This window comes from Thalassophryne amazonica, chromosome 4, assembly GCF_902500255.1.
Source record: "Thalassophryne amazonica chromosome 4, fThaAma1.1, whole genome shotgun sequence".
Classification (NCBI taxonomy): Eukaryota; Metazoa; Chordata; class Actinopteri; order Batrachoidiformes; family Batrachoididae; genus Thalassophryne; species Thalassophryne amazonica.
Genome location: NC_047106.1, coordinates 126670105 through 126687014, shown reverse-complemented (window position 1 = coordinate 126687014; position 16910 = coordinate 126670105). Strand labels below are relative to the sequence as shown.

Sequence of the window (16910 nt, the reverse complement as noted above, 5' to 3'; positions counted from 1 at the left end):
AGACTAACAAACAAGGTCCTTTATAAGCCCATAATGCAAAACCTTAGGGGGAGGGGGGGTGTGGGTGGTAAAGCCTAAGTGTCCCCCGAACCCCCAGATTTTTAAGATAATTTTTACATCCCATTACGCTGAGAAAAAAATCCTGCTGAGAACCCTGAGTAAGTGTAATTTTGTCACTGATTCTTACTTCTTTTTTGGGGTAAACTGTGTAAGAATTGTTTAAATTTTTTAAGTATTGGTTTTTCCTACGGATTAAAAAAATTGGTTAACATAATTAATTAATGAAAAACAAAAGGTCACTGGCTTGGACATCATCAAATCATGATTTAGTCTCAGTATTCATTAAACAAACAATAAGATTCATTGACAAAATGTAAGCCTGAATCTTTAACAAAAGTCAGAAGTTCAAGTTTTATACTCACATATTTTTCGATGTTTTGGGCATCAGAACATTTTGCTGATGCTGCTATCTTTCAGATGATAATGAGAAAAAAAAGGTCTCATGGTCGAGTGGCACAGAGAAAGATTTTCAAAAAACAACCAACAAATTTAGGAGTTGCACGTGTGGAGTGAGTTATATGATGCATCAGTTAAGTGCATATATCTTCCCTTGAAGACATCAAGCCCAAATTATTTTTATTCATGCACGTCTTGTTTTATTTTTCTTTTCCTGGTTCAATATGCATAATCAAATATGAGTATCTCCTGTATAACACCCCAAGTGTGGCTTTCAAATATTTTATCTGCCACTGCTCATAACACTGTCCATGATGCCTTGAACCTTTATTCAGACACTGTAAATTACCGAGGATGTGGCCCTTATTATTATTACCACTTTAGTAAGCCAGTTATAAGCTGAAGGTGTGGTGTACATACAGTAGTGATCGTCGCTGCAGCAGCCACCATGTCTGCTAGTCCAGCACTGATGATATGTTCTTCAAGGTATTTCAACATGGGCTCAATTCCACTGGGAACCTTGTCCATTAGAGAAAACATCAGGTGCAGCTCTGTATCAGGACAAAGAAAAATGGGTTACATAATGGGCAAGAATGGGATAAAAAGATCCAAAGCTACAACGGCATAGATGTAATTATTTTTTTTTATTAGAATTGCAAACTGCTTTTAACTGTTCCATCTTAACAACAATGTGATAGCTACAAAGAAAACCCTCTGTTACAATGACTGCCATGAAGAAATGTCCCCTGCTTTCTAAGCCCCTGAGCAAGGCACTTAACACCATTAAAAGTTTCTTGTATTAGAGGATAAGAATAGGTGATCATCATAAAAAGTTAACTTTTCACCAAAAAACAACAAAGTAAAAATGGGGGGAAAAATCCCAGTAGCAATCAGTCAATTGCTGGTCAGTTATGAAAGTGATTAATAACGTGTACAACTTAACTGGCCAAAGTGGCAGCAAATAAAACAGCACCATAGAAAGCTACTGTGGTTCTATTTTGAAAATCTGATGCAACAGTGAATAATGGTGAGTTTTGAGATGTGCTTCTTACAAAAACCCTACCAAAAGCCTACTTTATCAGAGAGCATGTTTAACATGCAGGTAACTCACTGTCCGTCTCATTTCGTTTAATCATCCCAGGACATTCAGCGAGGATGGTCTCTTTGAATGACGTTACCAGAGCATTCACACAACATTCCATAAGCTGTAATGAAAATTTATATTAGCATATATTAAAATTTAAATTAAATAAAATTTATATTAAAATATATTATATTACAATCTTAAATTTATATTAGTAATATCAGCAGTACAACAACTATGCATAAAAATAAACTCAAAGACTTAAGGGTGGTGGTGGTGGTGGGGGTGTCACTGTTCTTTGTAGCAGGATAATTTGGTAAAAATTTAGAATGTAATACATATAACAGAATATTGCAAAACACAACAAGAGTTATGAAGAGATGACATATCCCCCCGTCCCCACAAATCAGTAATGCAAAGTGTCAGGGGATGACTCAAGTACACTCCTATGCTAAATATGAATGAAATTGGTCAACTGGCTGAGATATCGCACTAACAAGCGAAAGTGGATGGATTTGCAATGTCACAACACAGACTGTGATGCCAAATGTGCATGCAAAATGGGGACATGGCATGTGACTTTTTCCCACCATTCGCCTGCCATGATATTGTTGCCAATCCCCTGCAACAATATCTGCAAGCAAGCAGGATGATATTGACTGTGTGTGAGATTGTCCTTCTCTTTAAATACAGGGCTAGATATGTCTTCTGGCAGAAAGTGTAAAAAGTGGAAGCTAAGTCAAGTTAAAATAAAAGAAAAATTATCATTATGAGATGAGTTGTTTTTTTCTTCGTTCAAATCATCTGGGCAAACTATAAACAAAACGACCAAAAAAAAAAACTATTCAGATTTAAAATGTCAAGTATAAAGAAAGATGCTGACAATCTACTACAGAAATATAAATTTTAAAAAAGGCTGAGTATACATATTCAAAACCCTGTCAAAGATACTTACTGCTTGAACAGAATTACATTCACGACGTGTCTCCAGATATCTGAGTGCTCGCTTTTCTTCCTCTCTTAGCTTTGCTTCTGCCTGCAGAGCAACATAATGGAGTTAATACACAAGATCCCACTCAAACACATTAGCATTCATATCATGAAGATACTCAAATACATTCATACACACACATGTTGACGCATTTGCTTCAAGCATACAATAAGTACTGCAACGTGTAGCACCTCAAGGTTTGGGTACTTGTTTATGTTACAAATTACAGTACTTTTTTCCTTTCTGACAGGATAAAGTGTTATGGCCATGGATAGACAGGCACAACAGGGTACAAAAATACCCCTCAGAATTAATTTTGCTTGAGACAAAGGATAAATAATGGGTCATTTTTAAACATTACTTTGTTCAAGTGTTAGCAACATTTTATGTGTGTTAACATAACCATGACTGCTGACTGTTTCAATGAGTACTCACTCATACAGTAATATTTACTGTGGCATACATATTTCATGTAGTTCTGCACGCCATTCTGTTGCAGGTAGGATGGTGCCTGTGTTCGGTAAAACCTCTCTGTGGAGTCGAGGTAGGCCTTCTCAAAGTTGTCCCTGTAGATCTGCAGCTTGTCCTCTGGGTTGGAGCACAGGTTGACTGGCAGGAGAGAAGCACCAGAAATGGTACAAAGGCTGCTTGTTTTTTTTTTTTTACTTCCAACTTCTGAGCCTGAGCTTGAGACCAACAAGTCCTAGATATTTTTGAAGAACAGAAATTACCTTTAAATTAGGGAATAACCCTGTTGTGTCTGATGATTTGCGAACATTCATGCTGGTTATACGGTCGCAAATTGAGCTTTACCGGCGACGCAAAAGGGGAGCTGGTAAAACGGCTATTTGCAACCGTATAACAGCATGAACGTCCACAAAATCATCAGACACAAGGGGGTTATTTTCATTCTAATTCAATTCCATCATTTGCATGGTTTATTTTTCTGTAGGTAATTCAGTCAGCTATGGTAGCTTAAATTCACCCATTTCGTCATCGTCATCGTCGGTATGTGACTTTCTCTCACTCTCAGCTAACAGCTAGCAGTGTGTACGGCCAGTGTTCTGTCGAATTGTGTGTCTCGTCACATAAATCGACAGTTCCATGGAGGACAGGAATGATATTCGACAGGAATGACATTTCATCAGAACACTGGTCAGGGCGCGGCGTAATGCATACAAATATGAAATGGTCAAATATTTTGCCACTGTTACCCTGATATTATACGGTCTGACATCTCATATGATTAACTAATCAGATTTGCGGAAAAAATGTAATTGGTTTAGAATAATGATTACAATAGTTAACTAAAAGCACTCAGAGAGTGCAAACCTCCGCCAAGGCCATGGGGTCACTGACGCCATAACATTTACACGCCGTGGAATCATTGAACCTAAAAAAGTCTAACAATGATGTTTGCTCAGTAGTAAAAAAAGTTTCATCTGCTGTGACTGGATAGCATGTATCCTTAGCGCTTGGCATCACAGTTTATTGCAACTTGCACCTTTCCCAGAAGCTACTGTCATCTGAGCACTGATATTGATATTGCATGTGCTTATAGACAAAAACAAATAAGAGACAAAATTCAATTTATTATTCAACTAAACTGCAAATATATGAATTTTTTAACATTCATGAAACACTTCTCTAAATAAGGCCATAGGGTCACTGACCCTAAAGAGATTCCCTCCTTGGCACAGTGATCTATTTCTTTTTGTCTCTTTCTCTAAAATTGTATATAATAATCATTAGATTATTAATATATAAACAAAAATGAATGTAAGAAATATTACAATTTGAAAACAAATGCACCCAAACGTGATGACAGCTGCAACTGCTTAATGCTAACTTTTAACATTGAAAATGCCATAGACATGCTAACACGTTAGCATCGAGATCCGGATCGTGATCTGGAGCACCACTAAAATTTAATCACTTGTTCCTCTTGTCATTTCCAACTACTCCACAAAATTTCATCAAAATCAGTTCAAAACTTTTTGAGTTATCCTGCTGACAAACAGACAAACAAACAAACGCGACCGAAAACATAACCTCCTTGGCGGAGGAAAAAAACAGTATTCCTTCCCAATTTCTATCCCTGATATTTGTTTGGAAAGACATCAATCATTATTGCATTCCTCAAACTTTCTGTACGTCTTCCTGCGTTTCTGTCTTACCATAGGACTCTCGCACTCCTATAACAAGTTGAGAATCGAAGGCCTCTCCCAACCTCTCAGCATGAACTAGCTTCATGGCACTGTCTTGCAGGCGGCTCTTGATGTTTGAAAAGATCGACTCATTCCACGTGTCCAACATCAGCTAGAAAAAGACGCAGTCATTAATAAAGTTGCAAAACAAATGTTATGAATGAAAGTTGACTTTTTTTTTTTTTTGCCTTACATCAACTCACTCCCCTCACTACATATGAAATAAATGTGGAACACGCTGCTCTAACTTTGGTCCATTTTTTCACACTCCCTCCTCTTTTGGCTATTATGTGTATTAACTCACCTTGCGTACAATACTGTCCTCCATGTTTGTTTTCTTATTGCTGCCTTGTTTACCCATCAGTGTGATTTCCAGCTGGCAGAAGGGTTTTGGCAGGATGTCGCATTGAGTAAAAAATTTTCTCCACTCTACGATGTAAGCCTTCAGCAATGCCGTGTCGTCCTGGTGGCTCAATACCCGCTGTCACACCAACAAGGCCAAAAAGCAAAGGTAATAGAGACCAACAAAAAATATATTTCTGATCATCCATAGTTTGTTGTTAAAGACAGCACTATGTCCAAACTGATTTTATGCAAGTTGGTGGTACCAATGATTTCATTATCACTACATAGTAATCTTTCAAAAAGTGATTTTGAAAAATACTGCTTTTATGAACATCTGAACACTTACTTGTTATAATGTCAGGCAGCAATGCCACTTTAAGCAGTAGTCTATTCTCATTAAAAGGCAAACAACTGTCAATTTGCAATTCATAAAACTAGTTTATAATTCTTACATCTGCCCCATCACATCAGGTCAGAGGAGGTCAAGTCAGGGAGCAAACATTGGGGCAGATCATCACCACATCCACACTCTGTCATCACACACACACACACACACACACACACACACACACACACACACACACACACACACACACACACACACACACACACACACACACACACACACACACACACACACACACACACACACACACACACACACACACACACTTACAGCCTGTGCTTGTTTGATGAAATCTAGGATGTCCTCTTTGAGGGCTTGGTGGATTTTAGCTGGTCCTTTATCATCCCATAGGCACACTGCATGAACATCTCTGGAAAGAGACAACAAAGAAAATTCAGCAAGATTTATTGCACCTAGATATTATTTAATGTGCAAATGGAACTTTTTTTTTTTACATGGAAATAAAATAAAACTAATAATCAAGGTAGATACTATACCATTAAAATAATATTAAAAATGTTTGTTAACCATAATATTGTTTTTCTGGGAAGGTGGAAATACTTTTTTTTATTTATACAGTGGCACAAAAGAAAGAAAAAAAAAGCTTTGGAACCATTATGTCAGATCATAAGGAGAGGTGACTCAATTGGCTAATGTCTAGTGCTTAACAAGTTCTAATTTGCTTATCTATCCATGTCATCATATCTGTCTATAGCACAGGAAATATGATAAGCAGGATTTAGATCACCAAAATGCATGGGAACATGTATACATTTATAGTATTTATGTACAGTATGTACAGTGAGGCAGCATTTTCTGACAACATAAAAATGTACAACTTCAAATGCTGCAGAAAAGTGAATTATTATGATGAACTGATTACATTTCAGATGATCTACTTATAATCATGAGATACTGATGAATTACCAATTACCACTGGAAGAGTTTTGAAACTGGGTGCAACCTCTTAATGATATGCCCTATTATATATTTGTTTTAGATCCTATGCATTACATGCAGCATGGCATGCTAACAAATACCCTCTGTCTGGAAAATTTTAAATTTTCTGGCAGTAAGTAGTTGTTCAGCAAAAAGGAGAAAAGCATTCAACAACTAAAATAACCAAGGTTTTCCTGAGAGTAATGTAGGCAGGTGACAAAATCTACTGTGCGTCAACCAGATTTCAGTATCTTATATGTTAACAGGAAAACATTGAAATCTGTAGATTCAGATAAGTTAGTACTGGAGTTATATGATTAAATATAATTCCAAAACCTGAGCAGCTGTCTTATAGTTTGCTTGAAGAACTCTAATGCTATCATGTGGCAAGCCAGGAAAAAAAAAGAGCTCTGTGATCAAGCTCTCTCTCTCTCTCTCTTACACACACACACACACACACACACACACACACACACACACACACACACACACACACACACACACACACACACACACACACACACACACACACACACACACACACACACACACACACACACAATTCCAGTTGCTTACATGTATTATAGCTGTCTCTTGTGATGAAACAACTGCCCAACCTTTAAAAATGTAACTGATAAATCTGACGTATTATAAAAAGAACAACCGTACAAGTATCTCCCCTGGAAGATGATGGATCAAAGTTATTTTTTTCATGCACATATTCACTTGGTGTGCTACCAATGTGTGAAGTTCCAGTGATATCCATTAATTTATATCAGAGTATGATGCATCAATTAAAAACAAAATTTCAATTATCTCCCCTTGAAAAAATCAGACCTGAATTATTTTCCTTAAGACACATCTTCATGTGGTGCACTACCACTGTGTGAAGTTTCATTGAAATCCAGTTTAGGAGGAATTCAATCAATCAATATCCTGTGATCGATCAAGTCAGAACAAAATTCCAATTATTGCACCTTGAAGTTGTTGGACCAAACTTACCGGTACTTTCCATTGCTTAAAATTGGCAGTAGAAAAAAAAAAATCACGCTGAAAAAACAACAGATTTTAGCTTCCGCTTAATATGCAGTGGTGTCCAAAGTACAGAAAGGGCCAAGAAGGTGCAGGTTTTCTTTGCAGCCACTGACTCCAGCAGGTGAGTTCACTAATTAACATCACTTTGATCACTTTTATTATTAAGATCCTGTTGTTTTACATAAAACAATATTTACATTTTAATGGCATCTGCAGTCGGGATGCGTGTGTGCATACATGTGCTTTTGACAAGAGTGGAAATTAGCTTTGAGTTAGCGTGCACGCTGATGTCTACGAAATGTCTTGTAAATCGCTCCAGAGGTGTTATCAGGTTACAAAAACAGCGTTTTCAGTTTTAGAAGTGTTCATTTCTCCCTAGCTTTTACATTATATATGACAAAGAGGTTATATTTGCACACAAACAAAACAGAGTTTGCAGCTAGCTAGACCAGCCACTGACATCAGTGCTGCTCTACTCCGATTGGCTGTCACGCCCGCCCTCAAAAAAAAACAAAAAAACAACAACAACACAACAAAACCAAACAGAATGAAATAGAATGTGACGTTTTAACCTCTTAACATACCTCTTAAAATAGGTCATTGTAAGCCGTCTTTGAACTTGACAAAGGTCTGTGCCCCAAGAATGTTCCCTGTGAATTTGAAGACTCTGGCAGTAATACGACTGAACTTATGCTGAGCACAGACAGACGGACAGACACAAAGTCTTCACAATATCCAATGGCCATATTTGACGGCCTCGGGTAATGATAGAAAAATGTCAAAAAAGTAATTTATAACTGACCACTGTGTTTCTGGAGGAATTGTACCTTGGATAATTGTCACACTATAAAGAAAAAAATTACAATATCTATATTATAATAGCTAAGTGGCCTCTGTGTGTGTGTGTGTGTGTGTGTGTGTGTGTGTGTGTGTGTGTGTGTGTGTGTGTGTGTGTGTGTGTGTGTGTGTGTGTGTGTGTGTGTGTGTGTGTGCATGGCCTCAATCACGCAAAAACTGCAAAGAGCTGACATTTGCCGTTTGGTATACCTATGTATTTTAGGTCATGGATGAATGTTGTGAAAACAGAAAGTTGATATGCCAAATATTTTTGGAGAAATTAGCAATTTTAGGTAACCAGTAAACAATGGACACTGTGCTGTAATGCACCGTGGGACTTCAGGGTTTTGAGGTTTAAATATTGTTATTGTGGTTCATGTTAGTTTAACAGTGTTGTTAGTGTTACTGATTTATTGTGTTTTTGTAGTTCACTTGGTTTAGTCAGTTTAGCTAAGTGTTATGTTGCTCTTACCATGAGTGAGTTAAGTCTCGTGTTGGTACCATGAGTGAAATGTATAATGGTTTTAATTTCTTCTGCCACAGTCCTTTTCTGTCAAATTAAAAGCACCTCCTTACAGCAGCTGTGTGTGCATGCATGCGTGCAACTTTGATCACAGAAACCAGTGGACAGCTGACATTTGCCATTTGGTATGCTTGTGTTTTTTGGGTCAAGGATGAATACTGTAAAATAGAACGTTGATAGGACTAATATTTTGGAGAAGCCATGGATATTAGCTAACAACACTGAAGAATGGATGTTGTCAAATACTTTCTGGACTCACACTATTCCAGCAGAGGACAGTAGAGTGTGGTGGGTGATTTTAAATAATAAGTTCAATGTAAGTATATAATATAATTGTAAATATGTTAAAAATACATGGATGACACAAGAAAGTGAAACCACTTTCCATTGTGGTCCATTTAAAAATCAAATAACATAGAAGTAAAAATAAAATAACAACAGTGTGTATATGATACCAGAACCTAAACAATTTATAAGACAGTAAATTAACATTAAAAATATTACATAATCAACAATAATGTAAAAAGGGGTGAGTTCCTCGTCGAAAAATTCTTGAGGTCTAAGGTTCTAAAAACATTCTGGAATCACACGCCATTCCAACTCATTTACCACCATCCTGAAAAATGTCAGCTACCTATTTTATAAATACTACTCAATCTGGAACCTGTGGATCCCCACAGGCAACACACTAGTAATTATTTATTTCATTTTATGAAGCAACACTTTCTTGGAAATATATTCTTATAAATCTAACCTGTGTAATGCTTTATCAAAGGCTACCCACTGAGAGTGTACTGGTATTTAATGCAAGCTAACTTTAACAACAGTAAAACTGTAGCGTCAAGCCACTTAATCATGGAGCAGAAAGTGAGGATCTCTTACGAGAACAAGTCGAACCACTGTTGCTTGGTAACAGCTTCCTGTCTGAGTAGCTTGAGAACGATCGGTCGCATGAGATCCCACTTGTCCTCAAACTGCAGGGAGCCCTTGTTCTGGAAGAGAGAACAGGTGTAGAGAGAAGGATAATGAGTGTGAAGATGACAAACTGGAAGCAGCGTGTCACACTGTGTCCAGAAAAAGCAACGGGAGAGAAACACAGACACAGTGCTCCACAAAGGTTGTCTTGCTGACCCAGTGGTCAGACTCAATGTAGCAAATAATTCAAATCTAATACTTAAGCTGGCACATCATTTTTTTTTATAACTTGCATAAATAAAAATATAAATAAATCAAGAAGATCCTGTCATCTTTTCCCAGTGACATTTTTTTTATCCTATACAAGATCGTTAATCTCAAGTACTATGAGCCATCGTGATACATTTAAGCAGGGGCGTAGGTTTGCATATGGACCATAGGGACAAGTCACAACCAATATTTTGGGATGGCAAAATAGTCCCTACCAATATTTAGCATTTTTGTTTATATAACAAAATCATTCACTATTTTTTTGCGAACTCGATACTATAATTTTAGTCGTCACGTTTTGTGTTTTCGACGTGCCAGAATGACAGGGTTACCCATGTTGCAATTTCATTGGCTCACGTTCTTCTCACATGGACGTAAACAAAGCGCATCTCGTGGCAGGCAGTGCTTAATTTGTAAAGTGGGAGGTCCCGGAGCGCAGAGGATGGGTGGCTCCGGTGCAGTGTTGCCAGATGTACGATAATTATCGTATTTGTACGATAGTTTTGCCATCTGTACGATGTACGATCTATAATGGGAAAAAACCCAATATGTACGATAATTTCAGTTGGTTGCCCAAACACGCATCTCTCTCTGACACCCAAGAATCATTTTGCAGGCGTTGCACTCAGGCGGCATCAAAGACACACCACACACAGGGCTGCTGCTGGCTTTGGGCTGCCGGGACAGTCATTTGAAAGCCCGCCCCCTCCCCATACAAAGTAATGAGTTCCCATCCAATCTCTGCAGGACAGGACAGGAAGATTCCCCAACCAACATCTTTTTTTTTTTCGAAACTGTATTTCAACAAATGCAATAACAAACGAACAAAACACAAGAGCAAAGAGATATACAAGAAAAATGAAAAAAAGTTCAAGTTCCTTATGGAGGTGTCAACATTTTTTCTGTGTTCAACAAAATCTGCACAAGTGGCCATGGCATCGGATGACGACAGCGACCTCGAGGTTGAATTCAACTCTTTCTAGTCTGGTAATTAACACGTTTGTGTTACTTCACAGTCTTGCTTGTGCATTTGCGTTCTTTTTGTGCCATAGTTTCCCCATTACTATAATTACTGTTTAAAAATGTGACATAAAATTCTTTGTAAATTAAAAAAAACGCTAAAATAGCTACGTTGTATGCGTTTGTTTGTGTACGATAATTTCTCCCAAAATACGATAATTTTGAGGTTTTGGTACGATAGTTTCATATTTCATATCTGGCAACACTGCTCCGGTGCAGAAAAACAAGAAGGGTGGGGGGGAGGGGTTGCGAACAATGCTGTGCGCCACACTTAAAATAAACTGCACACACCTTCACAAATGACACTAATACCCTGCCTTTTCCTCACAAAATACTACATTTATGTTTGCTGTCTGTACTTTTCTGTCACTTTTGCGCTCTTTTTCATACTTTTCCCTCGTTTCAAAAGTCACCGAACGCACTTTACTGTAATATATGCAACATATAGCACACTGTTGGAAAGCACGGGTTCTTGGCTTGCTGTCAGTGTTGAAAATTTTCAGAGTGAGGGCTTACATGAGAACTTACGGTAATGAGAATCAGCGGCGCACTAGTGTGAAACTTCCGTGTTTTTCCTCTGCGTTATGACATCACAGGCTTACGTTTACCGTAATACACCATATATATCATTGGAAATCCCTTTTTTTTTTTTTTTTGGCAAATTAGGTTGCCAGATACCTACAACTGCATTACTGATGAAGAGAATAGATTATACATCTTGTTTGCAAAAACTTTTTTTTTTTTTTGTTAGCTCCACAAGTATTTTTTTTTTGTTGTTGTCTTGTTCTCTCAGCTGTAGGCCTATAGAATACATTCGTGATTTTGGGTGCAATTTTGTTATTTAAGCTATTTGTTTGTTTGCCTACACACTTAATATTGTAAATAAAGTGTTAAATTATTCAACATTATGTCGTCATATGTTATGTATTATGCTGTACTTGTGCGTCTAATGGTATGAGTGGGTTAGGGGGTGATGGTGGTGAGCAGGAGGGCCGAGGGGGGGGGTGGTGGTGGTATTGTCCCTACCAAAGCTGAGACCAAACCTACGCCCTTGCATTTAAGTATTAATTCTTCCCATGTAATAAGCTGTTATGGATTCATAAAGGTGTTAGAAAGAGGTGTATGGCAACTCCAGTACTTTTGAAAAAGAACATACAGTTAGGACCAAGTAGTTGGACAGTGATCATTTTTTTGTATTTTTGCTCCTACACTAGACCCCAACTGATATATCGGTTGGCCGATAATATAAGCCTTTGACAAATATATCAGTATCAATGTTACTTTTACAGATATGAAAACATACCCCCTCCCCCCAAAAGAAAAACAAACAAAGAAACACTTTAACTATATGACGTGTCATTACGCAGTTTGCCAGCATAGTTTACAAAGCTGTCAAGCATGGCTGGGACCCCATCACCTCTTTGTCACATTAGATACAAGAGACAGAGGCAAAGTGGCCAGATGCCATTCATTTTTGTTCAGAGTGGGTGTTTTACAGTGACAAGAGACAAGTGGTCACTATGCCTCCAGCAAGGTAGGGCCAAAATAAAGTCTAGCTATTTTACGCAAATGCTGAGTGATGTGATAACGTGATTACCGATCCAAGCAAATGCAGCATGACATATATTGGTTGGTTATATTTATATTTATTTATGAGAAAGTTCATGTTTAAACTGTAACATATATTACATCAGTTACATTTCTTTGACATAAGGTTTTGACAGTGAAATGTTAGGAATTAGTCATTTTTTACGTACATATTGGCAGATATATTGGTATTGTAAATGTTTTTACTTCTTAATATTGGTGTATTGGCACCCCAAAAACCTGTATCAGTTGGGCTCTAGTCTACACCGCCACAATGGAGAAGAAATTAAGTGATCAGTATTTGCTGGTAGGGTCGGCACGAAGCTGATGGCGCAGCAAAAGCGCCTTCGTGTTGAATTCTCACAGGACATGTTCTGACATGCTCACCTCTTCCACAATTTCTCGGATAGTCACACGACTGAAAAGCCACCGAAAGCCGTCTGAATCTTCCGAATGGTGGAAGATTGGCCACCAGCTTCGTGCTGATGAATTTTGCTGCAACTCTTTTCATGGCCAAATCTTCTGTCACAGTGGAATGTGCCGAAAAGTGCTGATGTCCACCTCTTCCGCAATTTCTCGGATAGTCACACGACAGTCCCACATCACCACAGCGTTCACTTTGGAAATGATCTGGTCATTTCAGTATGTTGATGGCCGCCCGGAGCGCGGCGCGCTCTCCACCGTTGTGCGGACGTCTTTAAACCGGTTGTACCGCTCCTTAATCTGTGTGATGCCCATAGCATCATCACCGAAAGCCATCTGAATAATCCGAATGGTTTCCACCTGGTTGTCGCCCAGTTTCTGGCAAAATTTGATGCAGTCGCGCTGCTCCAGTCGTTCCGCCATTTCCTTGCAAAGAAAAAACGACGAGAGACAACACCCATCCTCACACAAAGGCTGCTTACAAGCAAATGACGCAATCGACAGGTGTGAAAAAATTCACGCATGCGCACGAAGGTTCAAGGTTGGCTCATGTAAGCACACATGATTCAAATCCATCAGGTTTTTGAAAAAAATAAAAAGGTCGGATACTTTTCTAACAGACCTCGTATGTCCCAAAACTGCCATAAAAATTCACCGCTGCTGACACCCCCCACCACTACTCTCCATGTGCATTTGCTTTTACACAATCCATGGAACAGTTTCAAGAAAGTGACAATCCACAGAAATACACAGAGAACCGAGTTTAGCTCAGGCAGATCTCTCTCTCTCTGCATCTCTCTTTCTCACTCACTCTCTGCATCTGCATCTTTCTTGCACTCTCTCTGCCTGTCTCTCTCTCCATCTCTTTCTCTCTCCACCTATTTCTCACTCTCTCTGTGATGATGCGCTGTGAGCAGTGATGCATAATATGCATAATAGTGAGGAAATATGATGTCATGCTTTCAATCAATGGTAAAAGCTTCCCCCCAGCAACAGGAAAGCAGGTCTGTACCTATTTTTCGCCACTTCTTTATCCATTATTCCAAGAAAGCCAGACCGAGGTTGACCAGTGTGTGACCCTTCGCTCTGTCACACTGTTTTCCCCTCTTCCTCTGACAGTGTTTTTTTTCTCTACTTTTTTGCTGGCCCTGTCATGATTATGAACATGTATGGAATAAAGCCTTCATTAGCTTATTCTTGCTGGTGCCTTGATAGGAGGAGGGTATGCCGTATTGTATTGCCATAAAGCAGTTTGTGTTTCTCAAGAGACCCAAGACACAGGACACCTGGTGTTCACAAAGACACCAGGTCAGTGTCTCTGAAGTTGCAAGGCTGGTTTTCCACGAGACCCTTGGTGGCAGAGAGAGCCCCCATTCTCCCCAAAACAAGTCATTTAATCATTACAATTACTCCAAAACTATGAAATTAAGGTTAAAAAAAACAAAAGCTCCTTACTTCCCGTTGAAAGTAAATGTAAGGATCAATGTCTTTTTTCTTTGGCATGTTCCATATCATCCCAATTTTTTCTGATTTGGGACTGTCCGTATAGACTCACTATCAGCCATTTCTTTGTTAGATTATTTTTCCTAATCCATATCCTGTGAGTCATAAAATGTCAAAGGTCTTATTTATTTAATGTTGCCGGTATGATGTCAAAATAATTCCTGTGCTCGATGCCCTCAAGTCAATTCATACATGGCCATGATCGATAAATTGCTCGAGCTGTGATGCAATCATTGCACCACTTACTTTCTGACACATAGTTCTGCATGGAGTCTGATGTTACAATAATGGTGCAATAAGGGCATATTGACGAGGGGAGACCTATCCAAAAATGATCAAAATTTCTGTCTTGCACAATAAGCGTTTTCAATGACGCATCTGTATTTATGCCTGTTTTCAAAAACTTCAAGGGCCTTGAATTTCTTTTTCAAGTTCACAAACTTTTAAGGATTTCAAGGACCCATGGGAGCCGTGATTCACAGGTAACCCAAAACAGACTTTCAGTAATATATTTTATGGGATTCAGCCATATGACGTGTTTTATTCTCATCTTTCATTGTCGTGTGCGTGTAGCCCGAACAGCAGCCAGCAGCTTCACTGATATACTACAAAACTCAGAATATGTCTGTCATCAAGATCATGTCACCAGATTGCTATGTAGGTCACCCGATTGTAGCAACACCCCATAACACAAAGTACATGATCAATCAAAGTTTAATGGTAAATGGACTGTTTCACATCTACATCAGACACTCAAAGACGCTTTACAATTATGCCTCACATTCACCCATTCACACAAACAAACTCGTACACTGATGTCAGGGTGCTGCCATGCAAGGCGCTCGCTACACACCGGGAGCAAGTTGGGGATTAAGGACCTTGCCCGAGGTCCCTTAGTGATTTTCCAGTCAGGCTGGGGTTTGAACCAAGGATCCTCTGGTCTCAAGCTCAACCACTAGACCATCACCTCCCCTTAATCCAGACGAATATACATCTTACCAAAACATTTTAAAAAGCCACTGCTATTGATACAGTTCTGTACGCAACCGTGAAGTGCAACTAGTACAGCACCTGTTATTTTAATTACCCAGTGTCACAGTTCATGCACAACCCTAATCATGGGTTTTGAGCTTGAAATTCATCAGTTACCTCCTATAGAACATCAGTGCAATGATGTCCCTCTTTATCTGACAATAACCACTCTGGGTTCCTATCAGGTGCCGTACAATCATGGCATTTTTTTATTGGATGCTGTATGAAGTGGAAGAATATGGTTAACATATCAATATGCTTATCATATATCATATAGTTATTTGTTTTACTCTTCATAAAGATGGAGCTACCGCGTTTGGAATTCAAGCAGCTCGGCTGTGACAATACAGTCACTGTTACTGCAGTAATTATCTTGTGCATTTATGATAACCTTCTCCTTCAAACTTTATAAGCACAGCATAATCCAATGACATCTTTCGATACTTCACGGGCTTTCCAGTTTGTCATGAGCACAATTTGATAAAACGAACAAATGTATCAGCATATGCATTGGAAAATGCCTGCGCAATGAATGTAGAATTTGCCAAGCCAAGTTTGCCAACAGTAACCATAAGTACAGCCTGTGTCAAAGGGGGCGGGCCGCCTGTCAAAGCTACACGGCTAATTATTTTGCTAACGAATCATTCCGGCAAGAGTAAGCACAAACCTCACGTCTGTCCAATCACAGTTTGGCGAAAATGCGTAAGGAACCCCACCATTTACAAAGTCAACATTCAACAGTAACATGCGGGTAAAGAGTTTTTGATTTATCAGTTTGGATTAGAGAGGAGGTTGTTTTACCGGCTCATAAGTAGCTAACACGTTAGCAACCTCAGATAGCTTTGCAGTTGTGCAGCGTCAAGACCTTAAAAAACGACGACCCCGGCAGCACTTGCTTGTAGACGTGTTTATTAGTCCGGTTTACTAAAGTACATGCCAACTCATCCTTTCGACTTAGGGCCCAAACTGTCAAACGCGACATGCTTGAAGTGTTGCTTACCTTTAACAAATTAGGCGTCGCCATGTTTCTCCAACTTAACACCTCGTATCATCTCGCGAGACAAGACAGCTGGTTCAGATGAGGTAATGGATCGTCCAAAAACCATCAAACTCAAGGATTCATTCAGATCAGTTGGTTAACCCAGAAACCTGGAAAGAATAGAACAATACCATATAATATATAAACTATGACTTCATTCATCATTCATTTAATATATATATGTCGCTGACATGACAAGCGAAGCTCCTCAGCATCTCACCATGTCATTTAGGTCCTTCAGACTCTACCATGGGATTAAGGCTTTTTACAACGTGTCCGGTTTGTGGCTTCATCTGAT

General features: G+C 38.8%; 1 protein-coding gene across 1 annotated transcript in view; it reads right to left on the bottom strand.

Moving 5' to 3' along the window:
* The window catches only part of LOC117508691 (cullin-5), a 54320-nt gene extending 37723 nt beyond the window's left edge, over nt 1–16597 (bottom strand). The window contains exons 1-9 of the mRNA XM_034168504.1: nt 16574–16597; nt 9706–9815; nt 5760–5859; nt 5043–5219; nt 4709–4850; nt 2995–3140; nt 2496–2576; nt 1568–1661; nt 877–1007 (exon numbers count right to left, since the gene is read on the bottom strand). Coding sequence (XP_034024395.1) covers nt 877–1007; nt 1568–1661; nt 2496–2576; nt 2995–3140; nt 4709–4850; nt 5043–5219; nt 5760–5859; nt 9706–9815; nt 16574–16597 — 1005 coding nt within the window. The remainder of the gene's footprint in view (nt 1–876; nt 1008–1567; nt 1662–2495; nt 2577–2994; nt 3141–4708; nt 4851–5042; nt 5220–5759; nt 5860–9705; nt 9816–16573) is intronic.
* Between the last annotated feature and the right edge of the window lie 313 nt (nt 16598–16910).